This window comes from Danio rerio, chromosome 4 (genome assembly GCF_052040795.2).
Source record: "Danio rerio strain M-AB ecotype USA chromosome 4, GRCz13ab, whole genome shotgun sequence".
Lineage (NCBI taxonomy): Eukaryota > Metazoa > Chordata > Actinopteri > Cypriniformes > Danionidae > Danio > Danio rerio.
This window is the reverse complement of record NC_141024.2, coordinates 75,257,501-75,278,596: the sequence shown is the minus strand read 5'-3', so window position 1 is coordinate 75,278,596 and position 21,096 is coordinate 75,257,501. Positions and strand designations below refer to the sequence as shown.

Below are 21,096 nucleotides of genomic sequence, written 5' to 3'. Positions count from 1 at the left end.
TTTAGCAGTAATTTAATGCTGGGCGTGTCATCGTGATTGACAGCTGTGATTGACAGTTTCTCAAAGCGCGGCGTCTGAGCTTCGGCAGGAGACTGAAGTGTTATTAATTGATTTCTGTGTTATTTTACCATGACAAAATGAGTTCAGCAGTAAACTATAGTTTCTGACATACATGATCTGGTGGAACACTGTTTATTCGCTAAGGTCAGAGCTTTTTATGGGCTTTATTAGTTTGCTGATACACGCCTAACCACCCAGATAGCAAAATACACTTCTGGCTAGATTCTCGCCTGCCGGAGACTTACCCCTCAGACTGACTACCTCTGCTGGACCTACTCCGGATGCCTGGACTCACTGCCCGATTCCAGCCCGAGTCAATCGAGCCAGATGCGGCGGCCGAGCGAGCCGGCGCTGCCGCATGCGAGTCGGAATCAGCCCGCGACGCCGCGAGTAGGTTATGCGCTGCGGCCCGGAGCTGGCGCGATTGAATATATAAAACCCTCATATTTGTTAACGTTATTACATCCATTTGTGTTGATATGACAGCAAACGCATGCTGAGAAGTTCGGGGGGCGTGGTTGATTTTACATAAAGCGTTTGGTTGGAAGCTCGACTCTGCTCATTTTCGCGGCTCCTCCTCTGGCTCCATCAGACAGTCCTTCTGCGCATGTCAAGGCTCCAATTTCAGCAGTCTTTTGCGACAGTTTGTGCCCGTCAAGCAGGCGTTTTGCCCTCAAGGCGTTCAATGGGAAAAGGGGCTGTCGCGTCGTCCATTTTTTTTTACAATCATTGGTTGGAACTAAACTATGCAGGACACCAGCCCTCCAGGACTGAGCTAGACAGAACAACACAAGTTTCATTAGTTAATGCATTTACTAACATGAACAACACATGTACAGCATTTATTAATCATAACTGTCCATGCTTAACATTAGGTAATGCACCATGAGTTAACATGAACTAACAATGAACTACTGTATTTTCATTAACTAACGTTAATTAACATGAACAAATACTGTAGTAAATGTATTGTTCATTGTTTGTTCATCTTAGTACATGCTTTTATTAACATTAACTAATGAACCTCATTGTAAAGTGTGACCGAACAACCTGTGAATGTTTGGCACATAAAATGTAGGAAATTTAATGCACTTCTCTGCGATATGGATATTTCATATATAAATAACACTCTAAGTGACTTTTTAATATATTGAGAATCCACAAATGTTCTGTGGTTCAGTCAAAATATGAACTCTAGTCAACATTGCAAATCTTGCCATGTGTCTATTACAAAATCACACAGAGTGCCATCAATGCCCACATTTTTTTGGTATATTTGTATTTATTTTTTATATTGTGCAGCCCTCGCGTTTCATATTAAGCCTAAACCCGCAAATAATTCAGCTCAAGCTGAACATTTAACAATGTTGTCTGTGCATAAGGGCAATTGACAAGGTGTTCGGATTTCGGTGTGCACCAAACACAAGAGAAGAAGAAAAATTAATAATATTGGAGGTTATCATCATGATGGTATCTGTATCAAACAATTCAGAAATCTGTATAAGAACAGAAATGACAGTGTTTTTGCTTAAACCTATAGACAAAGCTGCTGAGACACTTTTACTGAGCAACAGAGAGAAGTCTTAAAGTGACAGTCCACCACAAACTGAACATTCATGTACTCACCAATAACTTGCTGCAGGACTGGCTGAGATAAACCTGTTCAACAGAAGGGTCATGACATAATGAAATTTGATGTGTATACGTATACAGTTAAAGTCAGAATTATTAGCCCCCCTGTTTATATGTTTTTCCCCCCAATTTCGGTTTAACTGAGATTATTTCAACACATTTCAAGACACTTCTATTACTTCTTAAAGTGACATTTGAAGGTTAAAACTAGGTTAATTAGGGTAACTGGGCAGGTTAGGGTAATTAAGCATATATATATACTGTATAATGATTGTTCAGACAACAAAATATAGCTTAAAGGGGCTAATAATTTTGTTGTTAAAATGATGCTTAGAAATTTAAAACTGCTTTTATTCTAGCTGAAATAAAACAAATAAGACTTTCTCCAGAAGAAAAAATATTATCAGACATACTGTGAACATTTCCTCAATCTGTTAAACATCATTTGGGAAATATTTAAAACAGAAAAAAATATTCAAAGGGGGCGAATAGTTCTGACTTCAACTGTAAGTTTATATAGATAAGTAAAAAACCATCTCCGAGAGCCTCAACACCGGGCTAAAGCTTTACAATAGGCTCCCTGACACGTCTTTTTATTGCTGCAGATATTCTTTGGGCAGCAAAAACAAGTTCAAACTCCTTCCACCACATCTGCATTGTTTTATATTAAATAACATTATATTTGTATATAGAAAGTGCTTGTCCGGTGTGTGATAACCCCTCAGACACGGTGTATGGTATTGTATTATTAAATTTTCACACACCAGGGAATTAAACCATCGACAAACTTAAACTTGAAGTTACAAAATCCTAGATACACTCTAAAAAATGCTGGGTTCAACTCAATGGATTTCTGTTTGGACAACATGAAGGAAATAAGTTCAATTGGGGCGTACCCACACTATGTACAGTTGCCTTGAACTGGGCCAAAGCACGTTTATCCCCTCTCCCGTCTTCATGCTTGGGCACGCTTACCTCATCGATGCTGCGCTGTTTAGTGAGCGCTCTGGAGACTTCTCTAGTTTTATCGTTTTAGTGGTTTGATATGCAGTGACACAGTCAAATATTTTGCCAGACAGATCAGCCACTTTTGACCCTCATAAACAATCATAAAGTTCTGGTACTGCAGGAATTAGGAGGTTTGCTGAAGGTGCAGCTGTCGTGCAGTGAGGGGTTTGCGTCTTTAATAATCTATGACAGTTTGTGTTCATTAAACGGTAAGAATGATTAATAAACCCATATCAAACAGTCATCTCTCACGTTCAGTTTCGGGCTCTGGCACGTTTTGCACTCACACTATAAGCATACCGCACCAAAGCCCAAGTGAACCGAAATTCAGAGCACTCACACTTCTCAAACGATCCGGTAAAAGGGCCTGGGCACGGTTCGGATAGCATAGTGTGAAAACGCCCTCATTTGTTTTTATGAATTTGAGGGGATTGAACATAAAACGATTAGGCTGCCCTCAAAAAACTCAAGAATTGTGTTGTTTCAGCTCATTTTAGACAAGTAGTTTGAACTCATTTAGCTCAATTAAAGCCACTGGATACACTACAAATAGATCCTTTAATGCCCATAATGGAGATAATCAAAAATAAGGAGTTGTGCAGAACACTGAGTGCGGTCTTCACCTTTGAGCAAAAAAAAACATGAGTTAATCTTGCATATCCAATATTTCATCACTTTAAATATCACACAAATCTTGTATAATTATAAAAATATTACAAATACTAATTTCTAACTTTTATACAGTGCTTTTCTGGGCATTCAAAGCGCTCAACACATTTTTGGGAGAGGAATCTCCTCATCCACCACCAGTGTGCAGCATCCAGCTGGATGACATGACGACAGCCATATTGCGTCAGACCGCACACATTGGTGTAGGGGAGACAGAGTGATGAAGCCAATTATGATAAGGGGATGTTTATGATGGACAGAGGCCAGTGGGTACATTTGACCAGAATGCCTAGGTTAAACAAAATAAATAAATAAATAAAAGGTATTCCCAATCAGTTTGAATGTTCAGGTTGTATTTCATACAAATTATTATTGGTCCGTGTATCCTACTTCGCTTGCCGCTTAACTCCTTGATTAAATGATTAAAAGCTTTTAAAACAAAACAAGACCAAAAAAAATAAAGAAACTATTTTAAAAGGCTGAACATTCATCTATATCAATGGTCTCAAACTCAATTCCTGGAGGGCCGCAGCTCTGCACAGTTTAGCTTCAACCAGCTCCAGCTCACACCTGCTTAATAGTCTCTAGTAATCCTGAACCCCTTGATTAGTTGCATCAGGTGTGTTTGATTAGGGTTGGAGCCAAACTGTGCAGAGCTGCGGCCCTCCAGGAATCCAGTTTGAGACCTATGATCTATATCATCTACTCACCCATCATTGGCTGCAGAACTGGCTGAGTTGAACCTGTTCAACAGAAGACAGAAACTCATAAAGCACTTAAAGGAAAGTAAAATTAAACAATAAAAGGTCATCATTGGCAATACGTAATACGCAAGGTATACAATCTAAAACTGTCTTTAAGGGTTTTTTTCTAAAAGATTTTACCATTTTTGAAGGATTCACATTTAAAAATATTTCTTTATTATATAAATCTCTCCATATAAAAGTCATTGTCTGATAACAAAAAAAAAGTGCATTGCAAAAGTATAGGTGTATGGTTCCTGTTGCAATATTAACACTGTTTACAAGAATATATATATATATATATATATATATATATATATATATATATATATATATATATATATACTACATAAGACTCTCTAATGTAGTGTTTGTGAAATACTCTGAGAGCAAAATTTAAGGATTTCCAAATTTAGCGCTGGCTGACATGTCCATTAGGGCTGAACAATATATCGTTTAAGCATCGATATCGCAATGAGTGTATCTGCAATAGTCACATCGCAGGATTAGATTATTTACTAAACATTAAAAGATCAAGATATTATTAAATTTGATCATTTTTTGGATTATTTATACGATGATGACCATGGTATTTTACGTTTGATTGTTCAATTTCTGTACTTGAATACTGCTAGACTCCCCCGGAAAAACCACTGTTCATTCATTCATTCATTCATTCATTCATTCATTCATTCATTTTCTTTTCAGCTTAGTCCCTTTATTAATCTGGGGTCGCCACAGCGGAATGAACCAACAACTTAACACAGCGGATGCCCTTCCAGCTGTACCCCATCTCGAGAAAAATAAACCACTGTTCATTTATATATTTATTTTGGCTTGTATTTTATTATAATTTATGCAGACGCACTGCACAGAAATAGAGAGAAGAGAATTTCCAAATAGAGCTGTTCAAATCATCTGCTGAAATTTTATTCATATCACAGCAAAACAAAATATGGCAATATCAGAGTTTTTCCAATATGGTGCAGCCCTAATGTCCAATATTTAAAAGATTTCCTCCCAAATGGGCAAGTTATGAACTGAGGTAAAGTTGTTTTTATATTCGAACATTCGTCCGTTTTTGGCTACTTTCAATATTTGAAATGGCATTGTGACGTCAACACATTAGCATGAGCTTAATGTTATATATATAAACACGTTATATATATATATATATACACACACGTTATATATATACACACTACCGAACACGTATTTTCAATATGTTGCATACTATTAAATTAATTAAACTCTGACATAGTTTGAGATAATGTTATCAAAGCAACTGCACCAGTTGGCACCAATAGCCTAGTGTGTCGACATATAGCACCATGGTGCTCACGGCGACCCGAGTTCGATTCCCTGCTCGTGGTTCTAGCCAACCATTCCCTCTGTCTGCTCCCATTTCCAATCTGTACCCTCCACTGTCCTATCAATCAAGGTGAAAAAACCCTAAAAATAATTACAGATGAAAGCAGAAGTTGACATCTGCTGTACAAAAAGGCACATAATCATTTAAAAATAGAGTCAGATGTTAATGTGACTAAACTTTTCCTCTTTTAGGTAAGTGAGGATGATCACATGTGTTTCTGTTCTGCTTAATGGCAGAATAATGAGAGAGATATTGTTTAAGAAATTGTTCTAAATTTCCTTGAAAGTCAAGTTTACATACAATCAGATTATTCTGCCTCTGGAAAAGCTCAGATGATGATGTCAGGGTTTTGGAAGTTTCTGATTGGCTAATTGACAACATTTGAGTTAATGTGAGGCACAGGTGTAGAATAGTATTGAAGAAAAAGCTCAAACACACTGCTTCCTTGTGTGACAACATGGGGAAATCAACAAGCCAGAATCAACAACAAAAGAAGGAGACCCAAAACATTTGACCAAAGTTATATAGTTTAAAAGCAAAATTAAATAAATACCAAGGAAATGTGTGTAAACTTTTAACTGTCTAGAAATTAACAACAAAATTCTCTGATTATTCTGGCATTTAGCAAATGTAAATGATTTAGGTAATCCTGACGGACCTAAAATAGTAAACGTTTAGTCTGATTTACAATCAGACATTGAAAAAAAATGGTTATGTTCCTCTTTTTAGAGTGTATATAAACTTCTGGTTTCAACTGTATACTAAAAAAACAACAACTGTACAATAGTTATGAATAGAGTTATGAATTGAGGTAAGGTAGCTTTTATATTTGTTAATTCTGGCTACTTTAAATACTGGCTCTGAAATGGCGTGTAGGAATGACTTCAACATGACAACATCAGCAGCACTGTTCAACTGACTGTGAACAATGTTGTGCTTTAATAGTTGTTGGCTGATAATGTGATTTACTGAGGTAAAGTTGGTCTTATATTCGCACTTTCAGACTTTCTCCTTAATAATATCACTTCAGAAAATCATTCTGTGCTAATTCAAAATTGTTAAATCATATTATCATATAATGACAATCAAAGTACAATATTAACAGTCAATTAAACAGTGTTGATGTCGTGTTAAAGTCAATCTTACATGCCTTTTTTCAGAGCCGATATTTACAGTAGCCTGTCATAAGTTGTCACAGTACCAAAAGCGAACAAATGTGCAAATATAAAAACAACTTTACCTCAACATATGATTTCACTATTCAGAATTTACACAGAATCATTTTCTGAAGTGATATTATTAAGAAGAAAGTCTGAATGTGTGAATATAAAACCAACTTTACCTCAGTAAGTCATGAGCTACTTTTAGTTGGAGATGTTTAGTGAACAGATGAACTGAGCTTTAATAAACCGACCTGTCTGTTCCTCAGACTCCTCTTTTTTCACTGCAAGCGCCTCTTCTTCAATCTTCACATCTTCACTCTCAAGTTTAACAGGGTCCATCTTTCTTCAATAAATTCAACAGTTGATTTCTTTCTGTTAGTATTATTCTGTTAAATAATATATCAGAAAGATTTCAGGTAAACAGTCTGATAAAACACAAACAAGCAGAACTGAACTACCACTACACATTTACAGATCAACACAGACTATTATCACTTCGTTTTATGATGTATATCTGCTTTAATCTTCATGTAAACGTTTGCAGGGTTTATAAACAGTTGTCGTGACGCATATTTCTGCTATTCATCTCCATGAACTCATCATAACAGCAGCACTCGTTACTGTTAAAAGCGTTCAAGCGCACTCTATAAAGCCTTATCATGTTTAAATGACACATCTCTCAGCGTCACGTGTGAAGACATTCAACTTTAATCGAGCGCTTTGCATGAGTTTATCCTCCTCAAAAGCTTTAAAAACACAAACCTTTCTCCTGTGGAGGCACAGACGCACGAGTGCTAGCAGCCCGGGCTAATGACGTCACAGCACCACGCCAAAATAAAAGTCCCGATCAATCGCTAACTTCTCACAGCACACAGAAGACATTTAGGTCAGTCATACAGGATGACGTTTGGGGTTTCTCAAATAAAGTGAAGAACTGTTTGGAGAAGCATTAGAAGGCACTGTTATCATATCACTACTTGTTGTTATTGTTATGTCTACAATATATATTTATACATATCACTGATTCTTGAGATATTGGACAAAACATGTCCAGCTATTGTAAAAAGCTAAAAAATGAAAATATGTTAATTTTGAATACATTATTAATAGAATATTTAGCACAATCACCCTCTCTGATTTAATTTGATCGTGTATTCTTTGTGGTTCAGTCCTTCACAAGCATTAAAATGAATAAAAATGTTATTTAACTGATGAAGAATATATTGAAAAGTAAATATCAGTTTACCTCTGCACACTACATCAGTGTCTTCATGAACAAAAGACACTTGTTCATTGTGTTTTGTCAATATATATATATATATATATATATATATATATATATATATATATATATATATATATATATATATATATATATACACACACACACACACACACACACACACACACACACACATACTCTTAATAAAGTAAAGGAAAGCCATTTTAAAATAGACATTACCCATGTAATGATTTATGTGTTTTTATGTGTAAAAATGAGAGTCAGATACTATTATTAAATGACTGTTTCAGTTGTGATTACACTAAACTATTCTGGTTCCTCATGATCTCATTATTATATTTTAGTGTCTGTAAATTGATCATTATAACTGATTAAGATAATCTTGTTTATGGATTGTGAACTAAAACTCTTACACTACTTGGAAAACATCACATTCACTAAACACAATGTGCTAACTGATCCTGAATCTGTCAACTCTTTTCCACCCATCTAAAGGTTTTAATCATTCCCTGATTTCAATACAGAGTTACTGTAAAGATCTATTCAGATGATTAAGTTATCTGTATTTAATTTAACATTCCCTTTATAATGATTTGTGTATAACTACATATTCCCTAATGTTATTTCCCTTTAAACATGTAAAAAAAGAACAAATAAATAAATAAGAGCTGCTAAATTTGATTTTACTGATAATAATAAATAATTTCTCACAACCAAGACACGACAAACCCGTCTTCCAGTTTCTGAGAAAAATTATTTTATTTTATTGTCATTTATCCTGAATTTTTAGAAATGATCAAACAAAAATAGTATTTAACATCTGTACTGTAATAGAGAGTATCGATAAACAGATATATTGATTAAAATAAGAGTCTAAAAACCCCTTCAGAAATAGAGAGATAACACATGTACATTCACATTATGTGCTGCAAACAATAAATAAAAGACAAACTACAACATTTGAACTGAATGTAATGCTGTTTAATGGTTTTCTTGATTTGTCCTCTGGTTAAACATTATTCATTTGTGTGTGCTGTTTCTCTTCACTGTGATCTTCAGTTATTTTGCTCAGTTAGTTCAGTTTTGCCTTTGGTACTGACTAATATAATGTATAAACACACTTATTAAATATTATTAAACAGTATCTTACAGAAAATAATAATAATATAGCAGAGAGATCTGTATGAGGTGTACTCATTTATATATAAATCTCTAATCTTATTTTATAGGTTCAACATTACTGTAAATATTCTCCAGAGACCTCTTAGATTTCATCTTAAACACCTTCTCTAAATCTTCCTTCAACACACTCGTGCTCAGAGAATCTGCACAGATATCTTCAGCTCCAGTGGTTTGTGTGTCGTCTTCAGGACACGCCCACAGTCAGGAGAGTCTCATGAATATTCATGTCAGTGTCACTCTGTGGAGCCAGTAATATTTGAGGATATACCTGTAGATCACACAGGTGTGTTTTAGTGAAGTGAAAGAGTGAAAGAGCTCAGATTGTGTTCCTGCTGCACAAGAGCGTCTGTACTTCTGCATGTGAGTTTAACACTTCTACATTACGCTGATTTGTGGAGATGATGAAGGGTTTATATGTGTGAGTGTGATTTAAATGTCTGATCCTGAAGATCAAATCCTCAAACACAGATTAAACACTGAGTCAAACACGCTCATTTAAACACTGTGTCTAAAAGCTTTATTTTTAATCCCTTTAAAGTGTTTGTGCTCTTCTATATCAGACTGACTCAATAGTGTCCAATAATTCAGCATTAAATATAACTCTAAACATTCAGAGTCACCAAATCAAAAGTAAAGTTAAAGCAGACCTTCAGTTGAACAGGAAGAAAAGCTGCTGAAAACAACAAGCTGACGATCCTTAAACAACACTGCATTTAACCTTTGACCGTCAGAGTAACTCATTAACCAAAGAGCCTCTTTAGTAGAGAGACATTTTAATACTCACTAAATCAACAATTGGCTGAACCTGAACTTCTCTTGATAAACTCTATATAACATGCATTTACCTTAAATCAAATGTGAAACAGCTGAGATGTCAGATCAGGGTTAAACTAATGCCGAGTTCAGACTGCATGATTTTCAAAGTCATCGTGTCACAGATGTTTTCACACTGCATGACTATCTGCGCTGGCGTTTTGTCGCTGCTTTGTTTACACTGCAAGATGGATCGGCGACAGGGACTTTCACATTGCATGACTTTACTATAGGGAGAATCGCCGACAACTTCGTCCAAACTACGTCTCACAGCCAAAAACACGTCGTATATCTTTTGTTATTAACTACATAATGAGAAAGAAGCCTTTAATGGGGTAGAACATGTACATGTTTGCTCACCTGGGTTTAAAGGGAATTAGCCATTTCTCCTCAACTTAAGTTGATAATAAACTAATTTCTTTCTGTATGAAACGTCAAACAGACACGGGTGCTCCTGAGTCCTGTCAAACCTCCACTAGTTTTTCCTCCATTTCGTGGGTCCAAATAAACCGAAAAAGAGCGCTTTTACCTTCTCCCCCAGCCTCCCGCTGGCCTGCAGCAGGTACACACACACACGCACACACAAGTGAAAGCTGCTCTCTCATTGGCTGTAGGCGATCGCTGATGTTAATTTCAGTCAAAACTCAATTCACACGGCGTGATTTGAATTGCCGACAGCTCCAGATATTCAGCACGCCAAATATCTCACAGGCATCGCCGACTCATCGGCGAATCTCTCAGATCGCGTCTTTGAAAGTTCATACTGTGTGATTGTCACTCACGTGCACGAGCAGCGATTTGCCTGTGATTTCAGGCATTTGTCGGCGATTTCTCAAAACCTGTCGGCGAGCCAAAATCGGGGCTAAAATCACGCAGTCTGAACTAGGCATTACTGCATTCATGTTAAGGACTATATATATGTATGTGTGTATGATTGTTTCCTGAAAGCTCTGCTAATGTCTGTATTGGTGTTTTAGCTGCAGTATGGCAGAGGAGCGAGTAAAGGACTCTCTCTCAGAGAAACACAGGTATTGACTCTGTTTTTACACCATTATTTCAACACTTTCTCTGAAGAACAAAGACCAACAACTTAACACACCTCCTTTATAGACCGTAACACCCTTGAGTCCACAAAGTGGCGCAAACAGATGTACTATTTTAACAACATGACACAAAACATGAACATTACAGTTGTGCTGATCTGAAAAAAGCAACAAATCACACTGTTCACCTCTTGCACCTTGTGATTTATATATATATATATATATATATATATATATATATATATATATATATATATATAACTTGGTATAATAAACTTATATGTTTCTGTTAATAGTAATAGCTGGACCCACACACAATCTCTGTGTGCAGAAACATGCTGGTTTTTAACCCACCACTGAGTCTATTTATTTACCAGCGTAAATGTGAGCACATTTATATTATTCAGTTTATAAATTAATTTCAGTAATATTATTGACTAATATAACAAATATTCATGTGATTTATTTACAGTACAGTTTGTACAGTCATTGTCTTTAAGTCAATATTACACGAGACTCGCTGTGTTTAACAAATATGTGGATCTAAATGGATTTGCATTGTAAACATTAAATAAGACTTTAAAACTTTTTATTATTATTTCATATCTTAAGTTTTTAGTTATGATATGATTATGATTTAGTTTTGATATTACGACACTTATAAAAATCATCATGCATAAATTCTGCTGTAGAATTAGCAAAATATGTAGAAAAAAGAAAGAAATTGTGATGGGAGAATGCACAGAGCTGTGAGTAAACTCCACATCAATATATTTAATATGAATATTGACTTCAATCAAACACTTTAAATGCAGGAGACACACAAATGACACAGGTCACATGTTCAGAAGAGTATAATAATGATCTGATGGCTATATTGAGCTGAAATTTTACTCATGAAACATTTATCTTACACCTTGAACAAAACCTTGAGGTTGTGATGCTCCTTTTCCTCTGGTGTGTTCAGTGTGAGATCAGGATCATGTGTGTCCAGCGCTGTGTCTCTGAAGAGTGACGGGTCAATGGGTCATCCACCAGTATTCAGTGAGAAATCACCATCATCTGCCCAAAGGTATTTAGTGCTGTACATTATTGCTCACACATGAACTGTATTTCAGTATTCATCAGGACATTTTTATTAAACTTTATATGTTATAAAGAGTCTCTTTAATAAATTGTGTTCTGTAATGTTATCTGTCTTGGATGTCTCTCTTTTTTACATAATTTCCGAGCCATAAGGTATAACCATGGGGTTTACTCATTGATTCCTTGTGTTGTTGTTGTTCCTGCAGTGTGGATAGAGAAGATCAGACTGGAGACCTGCAGCAGGATTCACTCCAACCAGAACATGATGAACTTCAGAGAGTCAAAGAGCAGCACAAAACCAGCATGAAGAACAAGTATGAGAGATTATTTGAGGGAATCAACCATGGAGAGACTCAAACCCTCCTGAACAGCATCTACACACAGCTCTACATCATAGAAGGAGAGAGTGAAGGAGTGAATGAAGAACATGAGGTTTTACAGATGGAGAAAAGAGGCAGAACAAAACCCTCACAACACACTCCAGTCTACTGCAATGACATCTTTAAAGCCTCAGCTGGAGCAGGACATGAGGAGAAGATCAAGAAGGAGAAAGCCCAGATCAAGACTGTTCTCACTAAAGGCATCGCTGGAATCGGGAAAACCGTCTCTGTGCAGAAGTTCATTGTGGACTGGGCCGAGGGAAAAGACCATCAGGATGTAGATTTCATGTTTGTGCTTCCATTTCGAGAGCTGAACTTGATCAGAGATCATCAGTACAGTCTTCACAGACTTCTGCTGGACTTTCATCCTGAACTTGAAGATCTGGAGCCCAAGATTTATGAGCAGTGTAGAGTTGTGTTCATCTTTGATGGTCTGGATGAAAGCAGAATCACACTCAACTTTTCAGATGAGGAGAAAGTTTGTGCTGTGACTGAATCTTCATCAGTGGCTGTGTTGATGCGGAGCCTCCTGAAAGGAGATCTGCTTCCCTCTGCTCTCATCTGGATCACCTCCAGACCAGCAGCAGCCCATCAGATCCCCTCCAGATACATCAAGCGTCTGACAGAGATTCAGGGATTCACTGAGCCTCAGAAGGAGGAATATTTCAGGAAGAGAATCAGCGACGAGCATCAAGCCAGCAGAATCATCTCCCACATCAGAAGAGCAAGAAGCCTCCAGATCATGTGCCACATACCCGTCTTCTGCTGGATCTCCTCCACTGTGCTTCAGAAGCTCCTGGAAGAAGATGTGAGTGCAGAAATCCCTCAAACTCTGACTGAGATGTACATCCACTTCCTGCTGATTCAGATCAACATGAGGAAGCAGAAGTATGAAGAGAGAGATCCAGAGAAACTCCTGCAGTCCAACAGAGGAGTGATCCTCAAACTTGCTGAAGTGGCTTTCAGACAGCTGATGGAGGGCAATGTGATGTTCTATGAGGAGGACCTGATTGAGAGCGGCATAGACGTCACTGACGCCTCGGTGTATTCTGGGATCTGCACTGAGATCTTCAAGGAGGAATCTGTGATTCATCAGAGGAAAGTCTACAGCTTCATCCATCTCAGCTTTCAGGAGTTTCTGGCTGCTTTCTTTGTGTTTTACTGCCATTTAACAAAGAACAGAGAACCGCTGAGGGTGATTTATGATGAAGAATATTCATATGATCAATATCTACAGTCCAGCTCTGAGAAGTCTCTGTATGATCTGCTCAGTTCAGCAGTAGATAAAGCTGTCAGGAGTAGTAATGGTCATCTGGATCTGTTCCTGCGGTTCCTGCTGGGCGTCTCACTGGAGTCCAATCAGAGACTCTTCCAGGATCTGCTGACACACACAGAGGAGAACTCAGAGAGCATCAGAGAAATCACACAGTACATTAAAGACAAGATCAAGACAGATGACCGTCTCTCAGCTGAAAGATCCATCAATCTGTTCCTCTGTCTGCTGGAGGTGAAAGATCAGACTCTGGCCAGAGAGATTCAGGAGTTTGTGAAATCAGACAAACACTCGGAGGAGTATCTCTCTCCTGCTCACTGCTCAACAATCTCCTACATGATTGAGATGTCAGAGGAGCCGCTGGATGAGTTAGACTCTAATAAATTCAACACATCAGCTGAGGGAAGACGGAGACTGACAGCAGCTGTGAGAAACTGCAGAAGAGCTCTGTGAGTATTCATTGATTGATCACAGAAGACACACATCAGTCTGCACTGAAGACTCAGATCAGTTTAGTGAATCACTGCCCTGCTTTAACAGAAAATCTTTAGCTGGCCATATCGTCCCCCTGTGAGATCGCTGATACACCATATTACTGCATGGGGACGCGGCGGCAGTGTTCTGTTTCCTTATTTGCTCATTTATTTCAGCATTTCTAAACGTATTTAACAAACTTTTCTTGACTTTTTACTCACACAAACAACATTTGTACTTATTTAATAATCTACTTCATTTGCTTTACAGTTTATCCTGGAAAATAACTCAAATCCCTGTAAATCCCTGTGCTCCTCCAGCTGAATAGGACATTTGTTGATGTGTATTTGCTCAAATCTAACACAGTGTTGCTCTTGGATAATTGTGTGTGTTTTCTGATCAGAGAAATAGTGTAATTTTAGACACAGTATTGCCGTCTCGCCGCAGACATGCCTCTAATATTACATTTACTGTAGGCCTAAACACTAAACTTTACACTGAGCTCAGTAAAATGCTCTCTGATTAGTTATTAATAATCTGTTCAATAATTCAGTACAGTCATATGAATGGGGAAATACATCTTTAGTTTAGTTTAATGTACTTTCAATAAATAAATAAATAAATAAAAAGAAGATGTGTTTAAATAAAATAATATTCTTGTTCCTCCTAATGCAAGACAATGCTGGACCTCATGTGTCTGGAGTGTGTCAGTAATTCCTGCAGTTCACTACAGCTTTGAGTGTGACTCCTAATCCAGTCCTCCATGGGTTAATACATTTGATTTCCAGTGATCATGTCTGTGTGATTTTGTTGTCAGCACATTCAACTGTGTAAAGAACAAAGTATTTAATAAGAATATTTCAGTCATTCAGATCTAGGATGTGTTATTTTAGTGTTCCCTTTATTGTTTGAGCAGTATATATATATAGTTTATTTCCAGTGTTGCTTTTATCACTGTAGACTGAACTCATGAACACTCAACACTGCTCATTTCTCACTGCTGATTGTGTTGCTCTTTGTCCTCTACACAGACTACAGAGCTGTAAACTCACTGTTCAGTGCTGTGAGAGTTTATCTTCAGCTCTACAATCCTCAAACTGTGTGCTGAGAGAGCTGGACCTGAGTAACAATGACCTGCAGGATTCAGGAGTGAAGCTTCTCTCTGATGGACTGAAGAGTCAACACTGTAAACTGGACACACTGAGGTAAATGATTCTCCACTCTACAACATTAAAAGTGTTTTGATTGAGATGGAAATGTCCAGATATATTTAAGAGCATTAGTGGAGAAACTGCAAAATGCTGCTTCTCAAATGAAAGTTGCTCTTTTTCTTAATCAGTTCAGGAAATCAGTGTATTTTAATGATTATTTTATTTAATTACCTCTAAATCTTTATTTATATTTTATATTTTTAATGATTATATTTATAGTTTATCTGTGAATTGGTTTATTGGAGCAGGTTTGACAGGCTCTGATCATTTGCATTTTGCAGGTTCATAAATATATAAAGTCTCGTGGTCCTCTTATCTGAACTCAAATTTAGCAGTTTTCTTACCTTTCAAAGTATTAAAGAATATATTAGATGACATTTAATATTCAGTTTTAATAAATAACTATAGTCAATAATAATAACTGACACAAATTCCAATAGTTTTGTCATATTATTAACCTCATAGTTTGATTTTACATCAGATGAATGACTGAAATCACACTGTTAATGTAATCTGTGTTCTTCTTTCTCAGATTGGCCACATGTAAACTCACTGTTCAGTGCTGTGAGAGTTTGTCTTCAGCTCTACAATCCTCAAACTGTGTGCTGAGAGAGCTGGACCTGAGTAACAATGACCTGCAGGATTCAGGAGTGAAGAAGCTCTCTGATGGACTGAAGAGTCGACACTGTAAACTGGACACACTGAGGTAAATGATTCTCCACTCTACAGATACAGTTTCATATTGGGTTACCTGATGTGGAGCCCCATTCAGTGGATTGGCAGAAGAAAAAAACTAAACATTTACAGGGTTGTGATTTTAATCATAGCTTTAATAATGAATGTTTGTAAAAAATATATTCAAAAGCTTTACTGAGTAAACTGCAAAATGTCCAGACTCAAGATGTTTTTTTCTGTAGATTGTTAGATGGATGGATGGATTATAATTATGTATTGCATTAAACAACTTACTAAAAATTACACAGTAATTTTGACTATTATTTTTTTTTTCAGACTGGTCATGTGTAAACTCACTGTTCAGTGCTGTGAGAGTTTGTCTTCAGCTCTACAATCCTCAAACTGTGTGCTGAGAGAGCTGGACCTGAGTAACAATGACCTGCAGGATTCAGGAGTGAAGCTTCTCTCTGATGGACTGAAGAGTCAACACTGTAAACTGGACACACTGAGGTAAATGATTCTCCACTCTACAGATACAGTTTCATATTGGGTTACCTGATGTGGATCCCCATTCAGTGGATTGACAGAAGAAGAAACAAAACATATACAGGGTTGTGATTTTAATCAAAAGGAAATCAGTGTATTTTAATGATTATTACCTCTAAATCTTTATTTATATTTAATATTTTTAATGATTATATTTATAGTTTATCTGTGAATTGGTTTATTGGAGCAGGTTTGACAGGCTCTGATCATTTGCATTTTGCAGGTTCATAAATATATAAAGTCTCGTGGTCCTCTTATCTAAACTCAAATTTAGCAGTTTTCTTACCTTTCAAAATAATCAAGAATATATTAGATGACATTTAATATTCAGTTTTATTAAATAACAATAGTCAATAATTCTAACTGACACACATAACAATAGTTTTGTCATATTATTAACCTCATAGTTTGATTTTACATCAGATGAATGACTGAAATCACACTGTTAATGTAATCTGTGTTCTTCTTTCTCAGATTGGTCATGTGTAATCTCACTGTTCAGTGCTGTGAGAGTTTGTCTTCAGCTCTACAATCCTCAAACTGTGTGCTGAGAGAGCTGGACCTGAGTAACAATGACCTGCAGGATTCAGGAGTGAAGCTTCTCTCTGATGGACTGAAGAGTCAACACTGTAAACTGGACACACTGAGGTAAATGATTCTCCACTCTACAGATACAGTTTCATATTGGGTTACCTGATGTGGAGCTCCATTCAGTGGATTGACAGAAGAAACAAAACATTTACAGGGTTGTGATTTTAATCATAGCTTTAATAATGTATGTGTATCTATAAATATATTTAAAAGCTTTTCTTAGTCTATTATGAAATGTTGCACTTTCAGAGCTTCTCTTTTTCCAATATACCCAAATGTGACTTAAAGTTAAAGGAATCAGTTTATTTTAAGGATCTTTATAATGAATTACCTCTGAATTATTTATTCATATTTTATATTTTTATATTTATATCTGTTGTGTCCTGGTGAAGTTTAGACATGCTCTGCTGTTTGTTCAGTTTGCAGTTTCTTCTAAACATATAAAAGTCTCACGACACTCTTAATATTATCTAAACCAGTGGTCCACAACCTTTTTCTAACTGCGGACCGGTCAACGTGAATCCACTGTGTACTCATATGGAACTTTATTAGCACATTGCTCCAACATTACAATGCTATTATAACATTAGGAAGTAATAACTTTATTAACACATTGCTCCAACAATATAACATATTATAACATCAGTAACGCTAAATCAATGGGAGCCCTGAGCTTGTTTCTTTGCAACGAGATGGTCCATAGAAGGAAGATTGCTGGAAAGAGCGCGTGCACGTCTAGAACGTGCTGACGTGAGACGTCTGCTTTAGCCAATCAGAACAGTCAGACGCATTCACGTCCGCGCGGTTTATGAGAATAAAAGTCTTTGCATAATTTTCCAGACACATTTAGCTGCTAGAAATTAGTCACATAACGTTTATATGTTCCCTTTAATGCCAACCGTGTAAATAATCATCGATAAGATGCTTATGATAAGCCGTTGTTTGTTTACCTTCAAGCTTTGCATGTGCCTGTGAAACAGCCCGTGGGCGCAGCACACACACATACAGTATCATGTACATCTCGACATGCGAAAGTGTTTCTCAAACTCTTTTAACAGTGAAGACTGGTGATCGTGCAGCAGCTTGGTGAGTGAGGGCGCAGGCTCAGTCTCACACAAAATCCACGCTAATGTTTGAAACACGTCCGATATGCCTCTGTTCACGCGCCGTCCCCACAAATCCAGTTTAAATGCAGCTTCTTTATCTGCCAACTTAAAGATAATTCATTCTTGTTCAGCCCCGTACTGATTGATCCACGCACCAGCACCCGCCTGGGGGTTGAAGACCACTGATCTAAACCACTACAATAATATGAAGACACACTATAAGCATGTATTCAGCAGTTTACTGTAAGAGACCTGGTGAACTGATGTATTTACTACACATGCATCTGAAAATAACCCTGATTACTCATTCACATGAAGCAATATATTGACTGAAGATCTTCTGTCAGAAAGGCTGTGTGTGAAGGAGAGTCAGCGCTCATGATTATTGATCAGGTGTTTCTCAGCTGACAGAATAAAAGTCCCCTAATGCTCCATCAGTGTGAATGTGACTGTCAGGCTGGTGAAAGAGACATTAAGAGAGCGGGTTTGTGTTTGTTTTAGTTTATTTACATCATCGTCCACAATTTAATATACGAATGAAGATCAGGTCATGTTCTGTTGCTCTTTATACAGTAAAGTTTGATCTACAAGCTGAAGTTGGTGACTGTCAGGGCTGTAGTACTCGAGTCCAGACTCAAGACGTTTCTTTCTATAGTCTAGGACTCGCTAATATTCAGACATGAACTTGGTCCAGCAATAGCCATTGGTTGAGTGTGTTTGTCTGGAAAACAGGAAACATCACTGTTACAGTTTTTTAGGATTGCTTGCACACTAAAATTAAAAGTAGTACACTATTAGCAAAACCTTACACACAAGTATCAAAACATCAGCCCATATTTGCACAACTATAAGCAAGTTGTCAGCCTCACACTTGTTGCAAATCTCTACACACAGTGATTTGCAAAACACTAAACACACTTAGCATACATTACACACTAAAATCTATCATGAAGTCACTTCCTTGCAAAAGCAAAGCACTGACTGTCAAATTACTGCACCGTCCAACCAACTTGTTCAACACAGTCGTCAGGTGTGCAAACACTTGTTTGATTAATTGTAGACACACAAATCAGGTGTTTAAGCACTGTAAAATGCCAGTTTCAATGATAACCATCAGGTCTCAATATCAACACATACACCATAAAAAAAAAAAAACATTCAAATGAAGCAAATTTATGGAGTGCCTTTAGAACACAATTTCGAAAGGGTGAAAAGATTGTGGCATGATTATGCAGAGGTATATATTCACTTTAGCAGTGTGGTCTTGCATACTGTCTCGTAATCTTTTACTGTACTGTAATACTAGATCTACACTGAACTACACAATTTTGCCTGACACTGTTCTTCAGGTAGTTTTACGAATAGATGGAGAGGAGATCTAGCATGAGTTCGCTTACGTAGATGATGGTGTGTTTAACCTGATGTGAACACAGAGTAGAAGAAACATCATTGGCCACAGGGCTATAGTCAATGTCCCAGGGCAACGTGGGGGAAATAAACAGTAACACTCTGTGCAGCCATTACAAAGAATGGGGTCCTCCACTGCCATGCCCATATGGGCCCTCACAACACAGCACATATACTTACATTCTTGGACCAATTGCAAAACATAACAGCAGCAAATGAAATTGATCATACGCAATAAATTGTTGTCTGGAACAATGTGTCTGTCCACCGTTCTGCTCTGGTTCAGAACTGGTTTTAGCAACATCCACATTTTACCGTCCTATATCTTCCACTATACTCTCCATTCCTCATCCTTATTGAAGAGTTTTTCTCAGCATGGTAGTGGAAAGTATATGATCTTCATCTCCAAGCTGGGGTACCCCTCATCCAAGCCACAGAGGAGGCCTGAAGATTCTACATTCAAGACACTTCTTTCCAAGGTGTCTTGCTAAGGACAACATTGCAATCGATAATTCTCATGCCAGATCTATCTTACAGTTCAATACGTAAAGTGACATGTTACAGTACTTTGAATCTTCATGCCAACATGTTGGACATGTTGAGGAATAAATGAGTTTCTTCAAGGTGCAACATTGTTCTTGAGTAGTGTTTGGTGAGTCTACTTTATATTTGTACTTTGTTGATGGTAGCCTACTCTAATCATAGGGAAGCAGAAGTGCTAAAAGTGTTTTAGATTTATCACAGCAGTGTTTAACTCCTGCAAACAGTGTATAGTAAATGTGAAAATGTGTGTTTCTTATGGTAAAAAAGTGTGGTTTTAAACAGAAGTCTATAGTTTTTATAAGAGTGTTTAATTATGCAAAGGATCTGTAGTGTTTTGCTAATTGGGTGTGTGGTTGTGCTAATTGTGTGTACTGTTTTGAAAACATGGGCCCTGTTTTGAAAATTGTGCTTAAGCAATCCAAAAAAACTGTAAATCCACTGTGAGTCTAGAATGGGCACTGACACTCTCGTGTGATTCGCTTCCCTGATGAAAAATCCAGTTTCAACCAGCCTAGGCTGTTAGGCTGTTTTTAGCTGTTTGACCAGGCTGGTTTTAGAGGGGTTCTGGCCATTCCCAGGCTGGTTTAAGCTGGTCATAGCTGGTTTTGGCTGGGCTCCCAGCCTGGCTAGGCTGGTTAAGTTAGTTTTAGCTGGATTTAGCTGGTCATTTTCCTGCCTGACCAACTAAGACCAGGCTGGAAATAGCTGCAAACCAGCCTGAAAATGGCCAAAACCCCTCTAAAACCAGCCTGGTCAACCAGCTAAAACCAGCCAACCAGCCTAGGCTGGTTCAAACTGGATTTTTCAGTAGGGTTGTCTGTCCATATGAGTGCCCTGGTCACTTAGACACATGTGGGACACCGCTCTGTTTCTTAA

General features: G+C 37.3%; 2 protein-coding genes and 1 long non-coding RNA gene across 3 annotated transcripts in view; 1 reads left to right on the top strand and 2 right to left on the bottom strand.

Moving 5' to 3' along the window:
- Positions 1 to 7,436, bottom strand: part of si:ch73-389k6.1 — a 33,470-nt gene extending 26,034 nt beyond the window's left edge. The window contains exons 1-4 of the mRNA XM_088650880.1: positions 7,410 to 7,436; positions 6,899 to 6,990; positions 4,080 to 4,112; positions 1,687 to 1,719 (exon numbers count right to left, since the gene is read on the bottom strand). Coding sequence (XP_088507006.1) covers positions 1,687 to 1,719; positions 4,080 to 4,112; positions 6,899 to 6,986 — 154 coding nt within the window. The 5' untranslated portion in view covers positions 6,987 to 6,990; positions 7,410 to 7,436. The remainder of the gene's footprint in view (positions 1 to 1,686; positions 1,720 to 4,079; positions 4,113 to 6,898; positions 6,991 to 7,409) is intronic.
- Positions 7,437 to 12,214: 4,778 nt separating this feature from the next.
- The window catches only part of LOC108184069 (protein NLRC3-like), a gene marked incomplete at its 5' end in the record, with an annotated part of 44,123 nt that continues 35,241 nt past the window's right edge, over positions 12,215 to 21,096 (top strand). The window contains 2 exon segments of the mRNA NM_001444298.1: positions 12,215 to 12,218; positions 12,221 to 14,116. Of these exon segments, the coding sequence (NP_001431227.1) occupies positions 12,215 to 12,218; positions 12,221 to 14,116 (1,900 nt within the window).
- The window catches only part of LOC148682562 (uncharacterized), a 5,197-nt gene continuing 1,367 nt past the window's right edge, over positions 17,267 to 21,096 (bottom strand). The window contains exons 1-3 of the long non-coding RNA XR_015943190.1: positions 21,017 to 21,096; positions 20,649 to 20,969; positions 17,267 to 19,011 (exon numbers count right to left, since the gene is read on the bottom strand). The exon at positions 21,017 to 21,096 is cut by the window's right edge and continues 1,367 nt beyond it. This is a non-coding gene — a long non-coding RNA (uncharacterized LOC148682562). The remainder of the gene's footprint in view (positions 19,012 to 20,648; positions 20,970 to 21,016) is intronic.